Below are 19,366 nucleotides of genomic sequence, written 5' to 3' on the forward strand. Positions count from 1 at the left end.
GGACAGGGGACCCTTAAGAAGACCAAAGAGAGAAAGAGAGAGAGAGATGTACACATTTTAATATATATAAAGCTAAGGAAAGAGCAGTCCCAATTTAATAGCAACATTTATACAATTCATACAGTGGGCCGAGCGAGGGCAGGGAAGCGGATGTAAACCCACACCCAGACATGTACAAAATAACTTACACAGCAACCCCTTCAAAGGGGGCCCTGCTCCTGCCCAGCCCCCAGGAGCCCACAGTGCGGGCTCAGAGCTAGCAGAGTAAAGGGGCACCAGTCCGAAGGAGAGAGACCTAGGAGGCCTTGAGGCGGTTGCTGGCGGAGCGGGAGCTCAGCAGCTTGTCGACCATGGTGCGGGCATAGCGGAGGCGGCTGGCCAGCTCCTTGCAGCAGCCGTACTCCTCCAGGAGGCTCAGGCGGTACGTTTGGAAGTCCCTCTTCTCATTGATGTAGGTCACCGCTGCCATCAGGGGGCACAGGATAAGTTTGGTGTGGTCCTAGGAGGGAGCGAGTGAAGAGCTCAACAGGTGCCCAGGGGGAGGGCATAGGGGAGGAAGATGCCCCACTGGTGAGGGAGACAGCACTGCCACCCCAAGCACAGTGTCCTGCCCCAGCACACCTGGAAGAAGTTAATCTGCACGGTGCCGTTGCTGAGGTGCAGGATAATGGCGCTGCGCGTGCGGAACCACGTTCGTAGGTAGGGCAGCCGGGCCAGCTCGTCGCCTTCCCGGGGTGTGATGTTGGCCCCTGCCTTCAGCAGGTGCTCACTCATGTAATTGCGGAAATAGTTGAGGAGAGTGATCTAGTTTGAAAAGTTGGGAGAGGGATTCCAGAATGAGGGCCTGGCCCCGAGGCAGCCCCATACCCTGCCACGCTCCCCATCGAAAGCCAGGACTCACCTTCTTCATCAAGGAATTAGGATGGGAGCTCACAGTGAGGTAGGACTCTGTGCCATCACGCTCTATGTACTGCAGGCTGTCCCCGTCATTGTAGAGAATGAGGCGTGTTGAGTCATTAAAAAGCACCCCCACACTGTTGTCACACAGCTGATACCCTGGTGGTAAGTGGAGGGTTATCTCAGAAAGGCAGGAGGCGGCAGGCAAAGGCCTTGGAAGAACTCTAGTACAATGCTTGCCTACCATGCAGAAGACCTGAATTTCAATTCTTTCTCCTCTCTCTCTCTCTCTCTCTCTCTCTCTCTCTCTCTCTCTCTCTCTCTCTCTCTCTCTCCCACAGCCATACCATCCCCTGCCCATTCCACATTCTGGGACACCTACCAAGGCCATACTTGTCCGAATAGTCCACCCACTTGCTGACCCAGAAGATGGGGATGCAGGCAGGATCCTCAGCCTCCTCTGGGGTAGAAACAGAACACTGGTTATGGTTAGGTCAGCCCTGTCGCCTTTCCTTTCAAGCAGCCCTCCCCAGGGGCGTACACTAGGCGCCCCATGAAACCTGAGGAGCAGCCTGACAGTACAAACCTGACACCCAAATGGAGAACTGTAGCCCAGGATGCCAAAGCCCACTTCATCACAAGTGAGCCCCTGTACTCTAGGCCTACTGTAGCCATGAGCTGTGGGAGGTGCGGACAGGGAAAGAAAACCACAGGCTTCTGAGAGTCCGGGTTCCAACCACAGGGATGAAGAAGCAGCACAGACTACAGGCCGCTCCATCATCCGCCCTGGGGGTGGTAGAAGGCCTCGTATCCCAGATTAAAGTTACGAGAGACAGTTGACTGACAACCCCTGCCTGTGATGCTAGAACAGCTAGAAAACTGTACACAAGTCCCTGATGCAAAGACACGAATGTGCTGGGGAAAAAATGCTATAGAGAATTAAGTCAGGTTTAGAAGTCATGGCGGTGGGTGTCAGGGCAGGGACACTGGGTACAAAAGCCCTAAGGGCTGGAGCTGATCTGGAGGAATTAATTCCCTGAGCAATATGTACAGTGATGCAGAGATAGCCTACCAGCCACCTACAGGACAAGATGGTGCAGAAGTAGGCAGAAGGAACACTAGGGGGGGTCATGGGTGTCAGGCTAACTCACCTGGATTTTGATCTATAAGAAACGGGCAAAGCAAAGGTCATGTGGGTCTGAGCCCTCACGAGTGCTCTGCTGACTGAGCTGCCCTGCCTTCCCCAGGCGTGCAGACCTCTGTAGCACTCACCTTGCCGCACCAGCCCGCGCTCCGAGGGCTTGGAGGCGTTGACACTGGTCAGCTGCTGTAGCAAGTCACTAAGGTGACACTCAATGGCCTCATTTGTCTCCCGGACCACCGGTTCCTCTTTCTCCCGGGGACGGTCAGGCAGGGGGTTCTCCACACCTGAGAAGAAAACTCAGTCACTGGACAGACACAAAACTAGGGGAAGGAGCACAGGACTTTGGCGTCAACTAGAACTTTTTCACTATCAGGGATGTAGGGACACAGTCAGCACCAGTTTGAGTGACAGGCATTGTTATACTGAAAGGTCTCTAACCCAACAGCCTAGCTTCCCAGGACAGCAGCTGCTGTTGTCACTCAGGGAAGCAACCTGAAGGCACCAGTGACTCAAAACTGCACCAACTCAGGGTGAAGGGCACTGTGAGCACCCAGGAAGTTGGAAAGACGGGTAGATTCCTTTAAATAAATAAAGCCCCAGACGCCTTTCACTGTAACCCTCTGCTTTTGTGCGCTTACAAACTGCCCAGGTCTAATGAGATGCACACTAAAGCTTTTAGTTGGCTACGGTGGCCAGGGGTGAGCTTTACACTTGACTGGTTTGTTTCCCCAAACCAGCATGTGCTAGTTCTCCTGTGAACCAGCACAATTGCTTTCTTAAAATTTCAAAACCACCATGCTACATTAAGAATTTAAGTGTGAAATAAAATATTCAGGATCTGATTTTTGTTTGTTTGTTTTTTGTTTTTCGAGATAGGGTTTCTCTGTGTAGTCCTGGCTGTCCTGGAACTCACTCTGTAGCCCTGGCTGGCCTGGAACTCAGAAATCCGCCTGCCTCTGCCTCCCAAGTGTTGGGATTAAAGGCGTGCGCCACCACTGCCCGGCTCAGGGTCTGATTTTAAAACTAGCCAAAAAGGGGCTGGAGGGCGGCTCAGCAGCTAAGAGCACTTGCTGGTCTTGCCAAAGACCTGGGTTTGGTTCCCAGAACCCACGTGGTGGCTCACAATCATGTCTCACTCCAGGGGATCCAATAACATCTTCTGGCCTCTGTGGTTATCACACATGTTCCTGGTGCACAAACATACATACATACATGCATGACACCCATACACAGTTAAAAAATAAAACCTAGCAAAAAATGAGTGTTTATAGACTAGAGTATGTAAAAATCAAGCCTGTCCAAATTTAGCTATTGGAAATGAAAGAGAAATGACTATCCCAGGGACAGATAATGCAGTTAGTTCTCTGCCTTTGGGTGAGTGTGGAGGCTGTCTACAGAACAGTTTTCTTTACTATACTTATAAAAGAGCGGCATTCTAACCTCCACCACCGAGTAAGTTAGGAATCCTCAGGTCCAGCACTGCAGGAAAGGAAAGGGAGCCTGCCCTCAGTACATACACGTCCACGTCCACCATGAGTTAAGATTCTCGACTGCTCATGAACTAGGCATGGTAGCCCATCCCTGGCTGTCATCCTAGCACTCAGGATTATAGAGGCAGAAGGAGCACAAGTTCAAAGTTGTCCTTGGCTACTGTGAGACCCAAGCAGTTCGGGCCACATGAGACACTGTCTCGAAAAGGAAAACAAAATTGAAGTTACAGTAATAATTGCTACCACTAAGACTGGTGGTCCCTACAGTTTCAAACAACTTCCCGCAAGCTATTTATTAATTACCAAGCAAACAATGCCTGCGGCAGAGACACTGTCTCCCTGACACACTGAGAAGGGCAAAGCCCTCCACAGCATTCTTGCTCAGAATGCAGAACCTCACCGCACTCCTGAGGAAGCATCAAATCCAATAGGATATCAACTCATCAGTACCCTCTAAACGTGTCAAGGTCACAAGGCATAAGGGAAACCCAGAGACTGCCACAGGCTGGAAGAAACGAAGGAGCCAAGGTCGCTAACTGCCATGTGAGGTGCTGACTGGCATTCTGGGGGGTCTAATGGGGATCTGGTTGATCGATTTGGGGGATTATCTTGTAGCTAACACTTCAGTTTTGGTAATTATGCTATGCTTTTAAGGGAGATGCTGACCGTGGAAGCAGCTGGGTGAAGGGTACACAGGAATTCAACTTTATTGTTTTAAAAACTTTTGTATAGCACTAAAGTTATTCCAAAATAAACCAAGTCATTGAGTCAGGAGTGAAGCACTCAGTCTGAAATCCCAGCACTTGGGAGGAACTCAGGGTTAACCTGGACAACACAAGACCCTGTCTCAAAGCACCAAAAACGAAACTAAGCCATCCCAGGCCACTTGCCTAAAAATGGAAATCTAATTGAAACAGATGAACTGAGAATTTTATACTGAATACTAGTTTTATACTAAATCCACACAGAGAACAAAGACCCTCAAAGACACAGCTCTTAATGAGACATACTAAGGACAAATAAGACGATGATGATGACGACGACGATGATGATAAATGCAGTGGCACAGTCCTGTAAGCCCAGCACTGTGGATGGTGAGGCAGGGGGATTTCAAACCTGAGTCTGTGTGGTGATAGTCTGTCTCAAGAGAGAGAGGGGAGGGGGGGGAGGAAGGAGGGAGGGATAGTAGAAAACAGAAAAGCAGATACTGCTGCCAAGCAAGTGGCTCACACCTTTGCTCTCAGGCACTTGGGAGGCAGAGGCCAGTGGATCTCTTGAGTTCAAGGCCAGCCTGGCCTATATAGTGAAGTCTTGTCTCAAAAAACAAATGAACAAAAAACAAAAAGAAAGAAAAAAACCAAGAAAAAGGGAACTGTTATAACAATATGGGATTAATGCTCACAGAGTTGATGCTGGTAATGGCACAGACGCATTACCAGCGAGGAAAACTCCCGCTCGAGCAGTGGTAGCACACACCTTTAATCCCAGCACTTGGGAGGACATTCACCCCTCTCTACCTTTTTATAAGTGTGGACAATGGTGAAAGATATATTAACACATGAGTCAGAGAAACTCTGATCTCTAAAGAGCTCTAGAAACAAAAGTTATCCTAAGCAGGGGCAAGGGATGCTAAAGTTTGGAAAAAGACGCATACTTTACTGCAAGAGTAAACCGGCAGACTCCTGGAGTTGCTGCAGTGACTTTTCCAAAGCGGGAGGTGCTGATGCAAACCTGTACTCAGCAGGGCCCTAGGCAGGAGGACTGACTTTAAGAGCAGCCTAGGCGACAGAAATACTTCTCTTGAAAAACAAAACACAAAGAACAACAGGTGTACAGGCTGACCAGCACTGGGAGTGCTGCGAGTGAGGACCACAAGGACCGTGAGGACCAAGGGCAGGTACCATGGCTTGCTCCATGTATGTACCAGAAAACTTTCAGCTTTCTCCACAAACCATGCAAGAGGGATCTTTACTCTTTAATTAGAATTTCCTGGGCTTGGTATTCAGTTCATTTTTTCCTTCTTGGACCCAATGGGTTGATTCAGTCAGTTCTTCCTGCCAAGGCCACAGGGCAAAGGGCCCGGGGACCAGACTCAAAGATAGGACCTGACTATGGAGGTTGCGGCAGTAAGGCACATGCACCCTGAAAACCTGGGCTCTCTTCTCCCCAGTCTGATCTTTACCTTTATTGAGGACTTTGAGAGGCTTCCTGCTGCTGGGGTCCAGGCTGCTGGGAGCGATTGAAAACCTTGGTGGGATGGTGAGGCAGGTAATAGGGAGACGGGCGGGGATGTAGCCAGAAGTGAAGAACTCGTCACTGAGCAACTCGTGAATGGTGGGGCGGGCAGTGGGGTCTGTCTGAAGCATCTTCTGGATGAGGGAGGCGGCCACTGGGTTGATGTGCTGGAATGGAGAGGCAGAGCTGAAGTGAGATGAGGCAGGGACCCCAGGCAGCAGGCAGCTGTTCCCGTCTGTAACATAGCATAGCTCAGTGGCCCTGAGCTTCATCGAGTTGTCCTCTAGCCAGCTTTAGCAATCCTGATGAGAAGGATCATTTCTTGCCACTTGACACTCAAGATTAACCTGGGATAATCCCCCCCCACCCCCGCTCGCCCTTTCAAAGTACATTCAGTTATTATGTGCAAGCCTGGCATGGTGGTTCAAGCTTTTAATCCCAGCATTTGTAAGGCAGGGGCAGATGGATCTCTCTGAGTTCAAGGCCAGCTCAGTTTACATATTGAGTGCCAGGCCTACACAGTAAGATCCCGTCTCAAAGAAACAAACAAACAAACACCACCAAGAAGGGCATCCAAGTCCCAAGAGCTGTGCTTAAATACTACTTCGACCCCTTGATTCCACCTATAACAAGTAACGCGGGCTTTGCGGGGCCTACCGAGGCAGACCTATTAAATGGGGAAAGGCAACATCCCCACCAGGATGTCTTAATGAGATGAAACCTAGGCCGTCAGTGACAGCGTTAACTCCACGTAACATTTATTTCTGTACAGTAACTCCTTTGGCCCTCACAAAAACATCGAAAGGATTCTATTCTTTTCCCTCTCTACATAATTTGAAAGGAGGCGGGGTCTCACTAAATGGCTAAGGCTATCCTGGAACTTGCGATCCTCCTATCTCAGCCTTCCAAGTGCTAGGACTACAGGTGTGTGCATCTCCACTATCAGGCCTCACTTGTAGATGGGAAACAGGAGTGCTCCATCTGAGAATATTCATGGCCTCACTAATAAAGCCAGGACCACACCACAGCAGTCTGCGGTGAGCTGACCTTCTGGGACATATCTACTCTATGTCCAAGTCAAGGACACGGACTTTCCCCATGTGAACCTAGCCCTCAGAAATGAGCCATCCCTTCAAATGGATTTATGCCATTGGATGTGAAAAGGGATGTTGTTATTTTGCTATTGGGAAGCCCTTGGGGAAACTCCTACTTTGCAGAGAGTAAGGCCACGTCCTTTGTTAGGTAGAGCGCGGCTGGATGGAGATGGTCCGTGTTCCAGGCCTAAGTGTGTCTGACCCTGCTCCCTCCTTTTCTCCCTGTGCTTTATATCCCTTTCAGGAGGAGCCTGAAGACGTGGGCTGGGCGTGGGGCTCTGGTAGAGTGCTTGCCAGTACACCATAAAGCCAGCATAGTGGCACATGTCTGTAATCTCAGCTCTCGGGAGGCAGAGCAGGAGAATCTGGTGTGCAAACTAAGTATGCAGTGTGGGCCAGCATCAGACATACACCATTCTCCGTGGCTATACTAGAGTGGGACTGACTCATCTCTGTCCCCAGGATGGACTCAGTAGATAGCTTTTGGCTGGAATATAAATGAAAATATGAAGTGTAGTCTTCACCTTGGGAATACTGTATTCATTTTTCTTGATCCGGAGGTAGGTCTCTTTTAGGCACGAGGTCTCAAAGGGTGGCTTGCCCACTAGCAAGGTATACCTGGGGGTACAAGAAGGGATTTTTTGTTGTTGTTGTTGTTGTTCAAACTCCAAGGGAAATCCAAATGCAGAAGTCATCGTCTGGGGACCATAGGAAGGAAGGGAGCTGTGCTGGACTTACTGAGAATGGATAGGGATGCTCTCCATGCCAGTCCAGTGACACAGCAACCAAAGGCTGGGACAAGCCCTCATAAGGATGCAAGTGACAACACCTGTGTACCAAGGGGCCAGGAATTGCTGGCTCTGGCCTACAGTGACAGAGGACTCTCCCAGTGCCCCTAAGGCCACTGCTATCCACCACAGGCCACCGTGGTGGGGGGATTCTGCCTATCGCCAGGCTTTCTGCTGGCCTAGTTCTCCCTTCAGCACTCAGCAGGACTTCCAATGCTCCATGGAAAGTCAGGCAGGGATTGTATTAAACCCAGGTTCGGATCTGAAATTCTGAATTCCTAACAAGCTCTCAGGTGTTGATGGTTTGGACCTGTGCATACTTTTAGTAAGCACCAAGGGCCGGGAGGAAAAGTTCAGGGACTTTTTGATCCCTTCCCTGGACCAACAAGTCCAAGGTACAGGAATCCAACAGCCTACGCCAGACTGATGTATGAAAAGCAGGGTTTCATGTGGAACAGCCTGTCCACTAAAACAGCCTTTCTATAAGGTAGAAAGATTCACATGGCAAGGTCAACTGGGTGAGAAGCCTCAGAAAGCCCTGCTGAGGCCCAGGAGCCCAAGGCCATTGCCAACTTACATGATGCACCCAATGGACCACACATCCACCTCAAAACTGTGTCCCTTCTTGCTCAGCACCTCAGGAGCTATGTAGTTAGGAGTGCCACACAAGGTCTTCTTTCGTTCCCCTTCATATTCCACTTTGGTTGCCAGGCCAAAATCCCCTGGGACAGAGGGAAGAAGAGAGGGTGCTCAGCTGCTAAGCCCGGGCTGTCTGTGGTTGCAGGCAGCTCTGTTTTGATCGTGAGCATTGAGAACTAGTGGCTTGAGGCCCCAGAGTCCCTGAACCCTTCCACTGTACTGGCCTCCCACACACCTCTTTAGATAGCAGGGTTACAGTGGTAAGATGGCTCAGGAGGTAAAGGGGCTTGCTGCTAAGACTGATGATGACCTACGTCGATCCTGGGACCCACACAGTGGAAAGAACTGACTCCTTGAAGTTACCCTGTCTCCATTCATAAATAAATGAAATTTAAAATGCACAGGATAGCAGAATTAGATGCACTGGGGAATTAAGTAGATGATCTTCGTGACTGCTGCTGGGCAAGTGTGTGGAGAAGTGACAGGGATCTAGGGACTGGCCAATCAGACTCAAGGGGGCAGGTTTTTCAGCTTAGTAAAGAGATAGCTGAGGAGATGCTGCCTGCCATACTCTACAGCATAAGTCCAGACCTGAAATTGGCTGAGGGTCTGGCTCAATGCTAGGTTATAGAGAAGCATTTGGGGGAGGGGCCCCAAGTTCAAAACTACTAAGTTGAGGCATAAACACCAATGCATCTAAAAAAGGCAAGGAAAGTGTGTCTCACTCACTCACACACACACACACACACACACACACACTTTCCACTTCCTAACTAGAGGGCAGCATCTTTATTTCCCCACCTTCCCCTCCTTGTCCCCTCCTGTCCTGGCACCAGGCACCCGCAAGCCCAGCACCTCACCTATTTTCACCTCCAGATCCTCGTTCAGGAAAAGGTTGCCTAGCTTGAGGTCCCTGTGAATGACCTGATTGCGGTGCAGGTACTGGCAGCCCAGGACTATCTGTCGCAGGTAGTAGCGGGCCTCGGGCTCGGTCAGTGCCTTCCTCCTCTTGTGCAGCTCCAGGAGGGACTGAGGAGAGAGGAAGAGGTCACTGAAGCCCAAGAAGGGTGGCTAGGACTAGGCGCTCGGAGTGGAGAGTCTTAGCAGGTTTCTGATAGTTCTGCCCATACACTGATTGGTCACTATCATTCACCAGACCCTCTCCAGAATCTTCTCTCAACCCCACTCTCGACTCCCCATCCGAGGGCTTCCTCCTGGCAGGAGATTCCCACCCTTTCCTGAAAGCTCTAAAATCTGACTCCAAACAGCCGCCCCCTCCCCCGACCCTGCCCCACTCCGGAAGTTGGAGGTCCGTGGCACACCAAGCCTGGGACCCTTCCTTAGCCACTTTACGCATCCATTTCCTGTACCGACTCGCTGCCTTGCGTCTGGGAGCTCCATCCCTAATAACAACAGGATCTGGTCTCGGTTTCCCCAGAACCCTGGCCTCAGCAGTTCGGAGTGCCAAGTACCCTCGCTAGAAGCCTTTCCATAAAAGTTTGAAACCCAAACACTCCTCTAGGTCACTCCAAAACCTCGGTGCCCCTTTGTCAGCAAGTTCCAGGTGCGGGAGCCCCAGCACTGCGACTGAAACACTCACCCTCCTGCGACAGAGCTCCAAAACCACAAATACAAAGTCGCTGTCCTCGAAAAAGTCATGGAAGCCTACGACGTGTTGGTGTGCGAGGCTGCGGTGAATTGAGATCTCCATAGACATCTTCTCCTTCTGGTGGGGCTTGAGCAGCAAAGACTTAGGCACGATCTTGCCTGCGAACACCTCTTTTGTGTCTGCGTCTGAGATCTCGAAGCATTTGGCGAAGCCTCCTTTACCCAGAAAGCGCCCCCGTACATACTGCCGCCGGCTGCGTGGGTCTACTAGGACCTCCGGAATTTCTTTCGCCAGCGGGGCGGCCACTTGGGCACCGGGAACTGCATCTCCCGGGACCCCACCTTTCCCGAGGTCGGCTGGTGCTCGAGCCAGCTTTCCAGCTTTGGCCGCTGCATTCATGATGCCGAAGTTGCTCCACGAACCTGGCTGAGTCGGTGCAGAGGGTCCTGCTCTGCTCCGCTCCTCCCCGAATTCAAACGCGGCGCTGGGAACGTTACAAGGGCCTGCGCGCTGCTGATTGGCCGCGGGGATTTAAAATACAAACCCGCCCAGCGCGCGGCACCATGGGAGTGCTCTACGGCGCAGCCGCCTTTAAACTCCGATCTTGCCGGCGAAAATTTTTATGGGCAGGGACTGGAGGACTGCGTTTGCTCGGGATTGCCTGGGAAACCAGGAACGAAGCAACTACGTGGAGATCCCTAGGAGAACAGGATCCGGTCCTGCTTTCTGCTCCTCGGCTGGGGCGTGCTCATGTGGTTCACCTGCGCCTCCTCCAGGGGTTTCTCCTAACTGTTAAAATCTAACACCTTCCTCCACCCGACCCGGCCTTCTAGAACTGAAACTCCAGGCCGACGGGTAGCTTGAGAGTGCACCGCCTCCGCGGTGGACCGCCCTCTCCCCCGCTAGCCTAAATAAACCCAAAACTGAGCAAGCTCAGCAGGCAGATGCACCTTCACGGCGCAACGGACCGTTCTCCTCTGTGGCACTAGCTGCTCCCAGCCCCTGAGATGTAACTCAACCCTTCGCCTGAACAACCCAGGAGGCCAGCAGCATCTGCAGCACCTGGAATTCCCTAAGAAGGCAAAGGAGGGGCGTGGGTTCAGGATTACAAATTAGCCGAGATCAGCCTCAGCTACCGCTCCACTAACCACAATGGAAAGAAACTTCCCAGGCATGACCTGCCGGTCAAACAAGACCTTCAGATGATTCCGATGCACTGTGATATGTAAGAAACACCAGACGTCTGCCCCGCGATGCAAGGTTACCTGGCTTGTTCGAGTTGTGTGGCCCAGAGCCCCAAATAGAAAAAAATAATTTTTTAGTCAGAGGTGGGGGTAGCTGGTTAGAAGAGTGCTAGCATACCGGTATACCAAGGCCAAATCGGCCCTGCTGAAGTGTCCGTTCAGCCTTCACTTAGAAAAAAAAAAAAAAAAAAAAAAAAGAGCCAGGCAGAGTGGTGCACCACTTTAATCCCAGCATTCGGGAGGCAGAGGCAGGCGCTTTTCTGAGTTCAAAGCCAGCCTGGTCTACAAAGTGAGTTCCAGGACAGCCAGGGCTATACAGAGAAACCCTGTCTCGAAAAAAAAAAAAAATGGATTTACAACATGTAAAAAGAGTGGCCACACAGAGCAGGTGTGTGGCTTTTCATGGAAAAAAACGGCCAGCTCTGGTCACTGTTCCCAGACACCCTCTTTGCCCCCTGCCTATCTGGGCACTTAAGTGATACCTCCCATTTGAAGCTGTTGTTGCTCTAGTTCCCCTAGGAGGGTCTTAGCAAGATCCTATTGCTGGATTGAGCAAAAAATGGCAGTGCTGCTGTCTTTCCCAGTGCCTGGGAAACGATTGTACTTTCTGAATAAGGCAGAGTTTTGTCTCCCAAAAACTTAAGCTTGCCAGGAGTGGGCATGCACCTTCAATCCCAGTGCTGGGGAAAACAGGCAGGCAGGCCACTGAATTCTAGGCTAGACTCGCACACGCAGAAGTCAGAGAACATGCAGGAGAGTCAGTTTTCTCCTTCTACCATGCAGGTTAGGTATATGGGTCTCAGGGACTACACTCACGTCATCCATCCATGTGGCAACAGCCTTTTGGTTTTTTTCGAGACAGGGTTTCTCTGTGTAGCCCTGGCTGTCCTGGCACTCACTTTGTAGACCAAGCTGGCCTCGAACTCAGAAATCCACCTGCCTCTGCCTCCCGAGTGCTGGGATTAAGGGCGTGCGCCACCACGCCCGGCTGGCAACAGCCTTTTTATGCTCTGTGCTACTGCAGCTTCTGGGCTCATATGTTTGCTGATAGCTCATATTATCCAACTGATAGACCCTGCTTCAAACAAGGTGGAATGAGAGAGAGGGCCTGTCTCTAAGGAGGTCCTCTGATCTCTACGTGATTGCCTGTGCTCACAGGCACAAACATGAACACACACACAACTTAAAAGATGATACTGTTCAGTTGTAGAGCAATCAGGTGGCATGCAGATCTTAGGTTCTGTAAAAAGGTTAAGTTAGAATCCAGCCTATGGCAGGCATCCTACTAGGACACTGTGAGAGCCGAGATGGCAGACCTGGTGGTGCCCTAGCCTTTCACATGGAAAGTGAATCTACATGATAGGGGTGCCACATCCTGCCCCAACCCCACCCCAGCAGCCCACAGGGTAGGTCCCCAGAGCCCACTCGTGGAATTGCCCTCTACTTCCACTCTTGCTGTCACTCATGCGCAGTCCAAATAAAGGTGATAATTTTTTTTGAGATGGGGTCTCACTATATAGCCCCATCTGACCTGGAACTCACAGAGATCCATCTGCCTTTGCCTCCCACGTCCTGGTATTAAGTCTGTGGAGACCAACCTACAATATAAACACAATTATGCCTGTGAGTGGGCCTGGATTTAACAAATTCAAATCAATCCCACTGACCATAAAAGTGTATTACAGAACGTTTCTGAGGTGCCTGACCCCTTTAGCTGTTCTAAGGCCCCAGGTCAGTGAGGGGAAGGTGATGCTCCCCCAGGACGGAGACACTGTCAGGACAATCAGAGTCAAATCCTGGGCTCCCCTGGAATTTACCGTGTTAGGGTGCCCTATGCAGAACTTATGCTCAGCAGTCAGTCTAGAGCAGTGGTTCTCAACCTTCCCGATGTTTCCACCCTTTAATACAGTTCTTCATGTTGAGGTGACCCCCCCAAACCATAAAATTATTTTGTTGCTACTTTTTTTAAAAATAAATTTATTTATTTTTATTTATATGAATACACTGTAGCTGTCTTTAGACACACACCAGAAGAGGGCATTGGATCCAATTACAGATGGTTGTGAAACACAGTGTGGTTGCTGGGAATTGAACTCAGGACCTTTGGAAGAGCAGTCAGTGTTCTTAGCCACTGAGCCATCTTGCCAGCCCCTTGTTGCTACTTCTTAATTGTAATTTTGCTACTGTTGTGAACTGTAATGTAAAATATCTGATATACAGGATATCTGATATTTGACCCCTCTGAGGGTCTCCACCCACAGGTTGAGAATTGTTGGTCTAGACTGTCAAGGCCCCGGTGTAGCTCCTCATCATGACACCTCTTCCTGTCCTGCCTGGTACCCCCTGGATCTCAGGCTCCTGAAGGTCTTTCTAAGGACAGTTTCACTTGTTGGTGACTTGCATGTCCACAGAGGCAGGCTTCTGCATAGGCGCACTGGAGCTGGGATCAATGTCTGACTCAAACATGTGGGAAGGGGGCACTGAGAGTTTCCTTCCAGGAAGCAGTCAGTGCTTCTGGGAGCAGTCTTGGAAACAGAGATAGAGCTCCCAGCTCAGGTCGTCACTCTCCCTGTGTCACAGAATCACTGGTCCCCATTCAGCCAGCCCAAATTTTCATTTTTTAAAAAAATCATCTCTTAGCCTTTTGTCTTGAAGAGGATTGGTTATAGGTAAAAGACACAAAAATCTTTTTTTGGAAAATTAATATTTTTATGCAATGTGGCCAGAAAAAATGTGCTCAGGAAATATTGACAATATGACTGAGCCATGCTGTCCTGACTTCTGTGGACTACATGTGCAAACAGGCCTTGAAAACACTGCTTACATTAAAAAGAAGTCGGGGCCAGTGAGATGGCTTAATAGGTAAAGGTACTTGCCCCTAACCCTGGTGACCTGAACTAGAACCTCTGAGCCCACAGGGTAGGTCACAAGAGCCCACTCGTGGAAGTTGTCCTCTCTTCCACACTTGTGTTCATACACACACACTCAGACACACACACATAATTTAAAAGATACTAAGGTGGCAGTGTTAGAGTAATCTCTAACCCAGTTAAACTGATATCCTTATAAAAGGAATTAGGTCACAGACACGTAGAGGGAAAGTGAGGACCCAGCAAGGAGGCAGCTGACTGCCCGGCAGCCCTTTGCTCCTGGACACCCAGCCTCCGGAGCCAGAGGAATGCTACTTTCCATTGTATAAGCCAGGCAAACTCATAAAAGGTGAGAGAAGCCTAGAAAAGATCAGCTCTACTTGAATCAATGCCCTCTCTTACTGGCATTATGTACTGGGAAAAAATGGGGAAGGTGGGCATCAGTCTATTGAGGAAAGTTGCAGAAAAATGAGCCCAGTACAAGAAGACAATCTTTTAAGAAGGGGCAGGGTCTGCTGTGTCCAGCAGTTGGAGGGGGCCACAGTCTCTGGGGTGGGTTCTCCCTACAATGTGCAACTTTCTACAGGGATAACTAGTGAGAGATGCATTAAAGACAGCTGACTAGCAGCCTGGTTCTACAGGGCATTTCTCCAAGTCAGATGCTAAGAGCAAGCACCTAGGATGTGTTTATGGTTGTGAGCTCTACAGAGGGGTCCTGACCTTCCAGGGTCAAGAGCTTGCTCATCAATTTATCTCCTTCCAGTTAAGCTCGGCTTGGGTTGGGACTGAACAACTTGTAGCAGACAGTAATGAATTCAGGATTCCAGACATCCATCTTTGCTGCAGCACTATAGTTCACGTCATGACAGGCAAGGCTTTCTTTGTGCTCTGTCTTAAGAGTCCAGATGGACTGGGTGGTGGTGGTGCACACCTTTAATCCCAGCACTTGGGAGGCAGAAGCAGGCAGATTTCTGAATTCAATGAAGGCCAGCCTGGTCTACAGAGTGAGTTCCACGACAGCCAGGGCTATACAGAGAAACCCTGTCTCGAAAAACAAAAAACAAAAACAATAAAACAAAAACAAGAGTCCAGATGGATCCACCCCAAAGTATGCACCTTCGGACTAGAAAATGATCAGCTTTCAGGGTCCCGATGTGTGAATTCCACAAGGGCTCATTAGTGACTTAACCTCATTATCTAAATGTGCATTTCAAGCCAGAGACAGCCTTTTACCTTTCTTGCTACAGGTTCTCTTACCAGAGGTTCCAGACATAGTAAAAGATGGGCGTGGTGGTGCACACCTTTAATCCTAGCACTCAGGAGGCAGAGGCAGGTGGATTTCTGAGTTTGAGGCCAGCCTGGTCTACAAAGTGAGTTCTAGGACAGCCAGGGCTATAAAGAGAAACCCTGTCTCAAAAAACAAAAACAAAAACAAAAACAAAAAAGATACAGTGACCTGCCCTGACTCCAACGCCCCAAGAACTTAAATTCCAATCAGCTGGACAGGGGCAAAAAACAAAAAAAAATTATATCTACCAGTATGTAGGCTTATATGTATGCATGTATGTATGGCATGCACATCCCCGTATGTATGTATGTATAGCTAGAGATCAAACCCCGGATTTTGAGCATGCTAGCAAAACACTGTGCCATCGCAATTTTTGTAGCCTTTTTTTTCTGACTGGGATGATCATTTAGCCCTGATGAAATTGTAAACATTAATCTGGACATGGTGGCACAGGTTCATAATCCTATCCAGGCAGGAGGATTATGAATTCAAGGCCAGTATAAGCAGTGTAGCAAGTTCCATCCAGCTTAGCTGCAGAAGACCTGATTCAAAAAGGGCGGGGGTAGGGGGTGGAGTGGGTTAGGGAAGTGACAACCTAAATTCCATTTCAGTCCTTGAACCCAGTTAAAAAGGCTACACGGAGTGGTGCCTGGCTGTAATCCTGACACTCCTACAGACAAGAGACTCTTCCCTAAACTCTAGGGACAAGTAGTCCTAAAGCACACAGCACAGTAGCAGAAGAGAGACTCCTTCATAAGGTAGGTAGAGGGTGAGACCTACCTATGAACATTATTCTGACTTTTATATACATGCGCATGCATGCACTCCCTCCTCCCATCCCCACTCTGTCTCTTCAAGCACTTGGGCCAGGAATGTTGGTGCATGCCTTTAATTTCAGCAGTGAGGAGGCAAAAGCAGGTGAATATGAGTTTGAAGCTAGCCTGGTCTACATACCAAGGTCCAAGACTCCTAGGGCTACAGAGAAAGACCCTGTCTCAAAGAAAAAAAAAAAAAAAAAAAAAAAGCTTGGGGCAGAAGACTGGGACCTGGCTCAGTGACAGTGTAGGTTTCTAGCACTAAATTAAGAAGTGACAACTGAGCCGGGCGTGGTGGCGCACGCCTTTAATCCCAGCACTCGGGAGGCAGAGGCAGGCGGATTTCTGAGTTCGAGGCCAGCTTGGTCTACAAAGTGAGTTCCAGGACAGCCAGAGCTACACAGAGAAACCCTGTCTCGAAAAAACCACAAAAAAAAAAAAAAAAAAAAAAAAAAGAAGTGACAGCTGAAGTTCTTGTGAAAAAGGTTCTATGAGGCCAGTTCGAGGCATAAGGCACACAATCATAACAGCTGTTATTCAAATGAAAAACACACATGTGCTGATTTCAGATATCTTTCTTCCCCAATAGGCCTTTTCCACTCCTGGGTTTCTCATATATTTTGTTTTATTACTTTTGAAACAGGATATCTTGTTGTCTAGGCTGGTCCTGAACTTACTCTGTAGCCGAGGGTGATCTTCAATTTCTGATCATCCTGCTTCCACTTCCAAAACTCTGGGATCCTAGGCATAGGCTGCCACAGCTGGCTCCGACTTAATTCTTCCCACTCCTCTGGCTCTCTGGCTCCTCAGGCTTGTTTCTCCATGGAGAATCAGGAAGTATACCCCAGACACCCAGAGTTGAGATGGATACAGCTGAAAAGAGACGTGGTAGGCCAGAAAGAGCCAACAGCTACTGTTCAGAGCTAAGGACGGAAAACAAGGGGTGTGGATTCCACTTCTGTCTCTTCTTGGATGGTTCATCTGCATGATGTCTTATGAATTTGGTAATAAGGAAAAGTCCACAAACTGACTTCAGGAGAAAAGCTGTCCTAGGCCAACTCTTCTCATGTCAGGGCTGGAGTCACCATGAAAGTGGCAGGACACATCAGAAGCAAGGATTCCAGGACAGTCAATAGAGTCAGCAGATAGAGTGCTCCAAGCCAAGTGTGTATGGTCTCTTCTTCCCTTGCAGTACTAGGTTCTGCACGCAGAGCTTTGAACACACCTGGCAGGTGCCTGGCACTGAGCCAACTGCTTTTGCCACCCAGGACATTGGGAATGGCTACATCAAGACGGACTTTGCGCCCAGATAACAGCTAGCTTTGATTCAATCGTCTGGAGTGTAGCACTGGGCAAATTTACTCAACTTCCCTGATAATAAGCTTCCTCTTCTGTAAATTGGGTTATGAAAATCCCTACTTTATTGACAGTTGAGAGAATTAAATAGTTCCTGGTGAGTGCCTGATGTCCCGTAGATTAAAAAAAAAAAAAGAATGAGGTTTTTTTTTTTTTCTTCATCTCTTTTTTGTGGTAGTCTGAATAGAAAGGTGGGATGTGCTTAATCTTATTTTACATCTAAACCATATGTCAAAATGCTGTGCCTTTAACTACAGAGGTTTGGCTCGGCGTCTTCCCCTTTCTGAAGAGAGTTCTAGTAGCTGATTGTGCAGTGCTCACTGAGAACCAGTGCTTTCCATGTGTGAAGGGACTAAAATCCTCAAACCACCTTCTTGCTTTATAGATGAGAGATCTGAGGTGCCGTGGGCTGGCATAACTGAGCAAGGAGTACATGGCAGAATGAGAGCTGACATGCCTAACTCCAGCACCCACACTCCACCATGACTACTGTCAAACTAAGACCTCCATCAGAGAACTCTTGTTTCGTGGCTTTCTCCCCTGACTAAGCTGTAAGGTCCTCAGGATCAGGGACTGAATCCTACTCTCCAGTGCAGGCCTGGTCCTCTATGTAGGCTCAGTGAAGTATTTAAGCGAATAGGTGGTGCTGTCTTCTGCTTCACAGCACGTGGTCAGGGTCCCACCTCCCTCCCTATGCTAATGGGCAACAGAACACGAGCAAGGAAAAGCACAAGGCTGTTGTGTTGCTAGACTTTTGTGTTTTAGTGCATGGACTTATGGCAATTTGTCCAAACTGATGGGGCCTTTTGCTGAGACCAGTTCTAAACAACCAGGCTATTAGGCACATTTATCCCCTCTGTAGCAGCTTCTTCCCATAACCACTAGCCATTAACTCTAAATCTAGTGTGTGCCTGTATTTCAGCTTCCTAGCTACCATGAGCCTGGATACCTCTTTGGTCTGGACCAATGAGAACCAAAGCCAGGGAGTTTTCAGCAAAGGGGAGCTTTTTCTACCAATGACAAAAGCTGTGGGCAGTTACACTACAGTATCTGAAAATAAGTCAGGCCTAGTGGCACACACCTTTAATCCCAGCACTCCTCAGGAGACAGAGGCAGAGGCAGAGGCAGAGGCAGGTGGATTTCTAGGATCAGCCTGGTCTATATATAGTAAGTCCCATGACAGCCAGGACTATAGAGAGAGAGAGAGAGTGTCTAGAAAGAACAAACAAACAAAGAAACAAAGAAGAGCCATCTCAAAGGAAAACAGAGGAGGGAGCTGGAGAGAGGCAAGCCCTTGATGACACTGTTTGGTCTCAGAATCCAGCCTGAAATCCAACTGAGGTCTGGCTTTCTCAGCAGCATAAACCAAACTCCTCCTTCTCGTCTATCCGGTGGGAAAGGTCTTTCCCATCTACTTTCTCTTCCAAGAACAACGTTTTTCTTCTCTGGAAGTATAATTGCCTGGTAGCAGACTATCTATGGGGTGAGAGCCACCATGGAGACAGAGTCCAGCTGGCCCTTCCTAGGATACCAGCTCATGACAGCACATGCTCAAATACTACCAGCACATAATTACACTCTTGCTACTGTTTGTAGTCGGGACTGTTTTTATCTCCTTGGCACCTTGATTTGGCAATAGACTCCATTCCTCCCATAGGGGAGGAATGGAGGAAAGGTCATGACCCTGACTGGGTAAATCACAGGGCCAAACACCATTGGCCACTGTCATTGATCCAAAAGGGCACAAGCACTGCAGTAGAAACCACAGACAGCACTTTCTTTGGGATTTGCCAGGCCCAAACTGGAGTGCCATTGGGATACAATGGTAGAAGTTTGGAGCTGTAATCTATCATGTCTCAAAAGTACAAGAGGAAAAAAAAAAACAGTAAATCTGAAG

The 19,366-nt window shown here is 49.2% G+C and overlaps 1 protein-coding gene across 1 annotated transcript; it reads right to left on the reverse strand.

Annotated features, from left to right (window-relative positions):
• Nucleotides 1–87: 87 nt before the first annotated feature.
• On the reverse strand, nt 88–10,374 carry Plk1 (polo like kinase 1). Its single transcript, XM_021167302.3, has 10 exons — nt 9,888–10,374; nt 9,148–9,316; nt 8,226–8,370; nt 7,385–7,478; nt 5,714–5,933; nt 2,170–2,325; nt 1,280–1,357; nt 902–1,056; nt 622–804; nt 88–499 (listed from the first exon to the last, which is right to left on the reverse strand). The coding sequence occupies exons 1-10, from the start codon at nt 10,293–10,295 to the stop codon at nt 296–298; spliced, it is 1,812 nt and encodes a 603-aa protein (XP_021022961.1). The 5' UTR covers nt 10,296–10,374; the 3' UTR covers nt 88–295.
• Between the last annotated feature and the right edge of the window lie 8,992 nt (nt 10,375–19,366).

Source organism: Mus caroli, unplaced genomic scaffold (assembly GCF_978045245.1).
Source record: "Mus caroli unplaced genomic scaffold, Mus_caroli_1 scaffold_8, whole genome shotgun sequence".
NCBI classification, from domain to species: domain Eukaryota; kingdom Metazoa; phylum Chordata; class Mammalia; order Rodentia; family Muridae; genus Mus; species Mus caroli.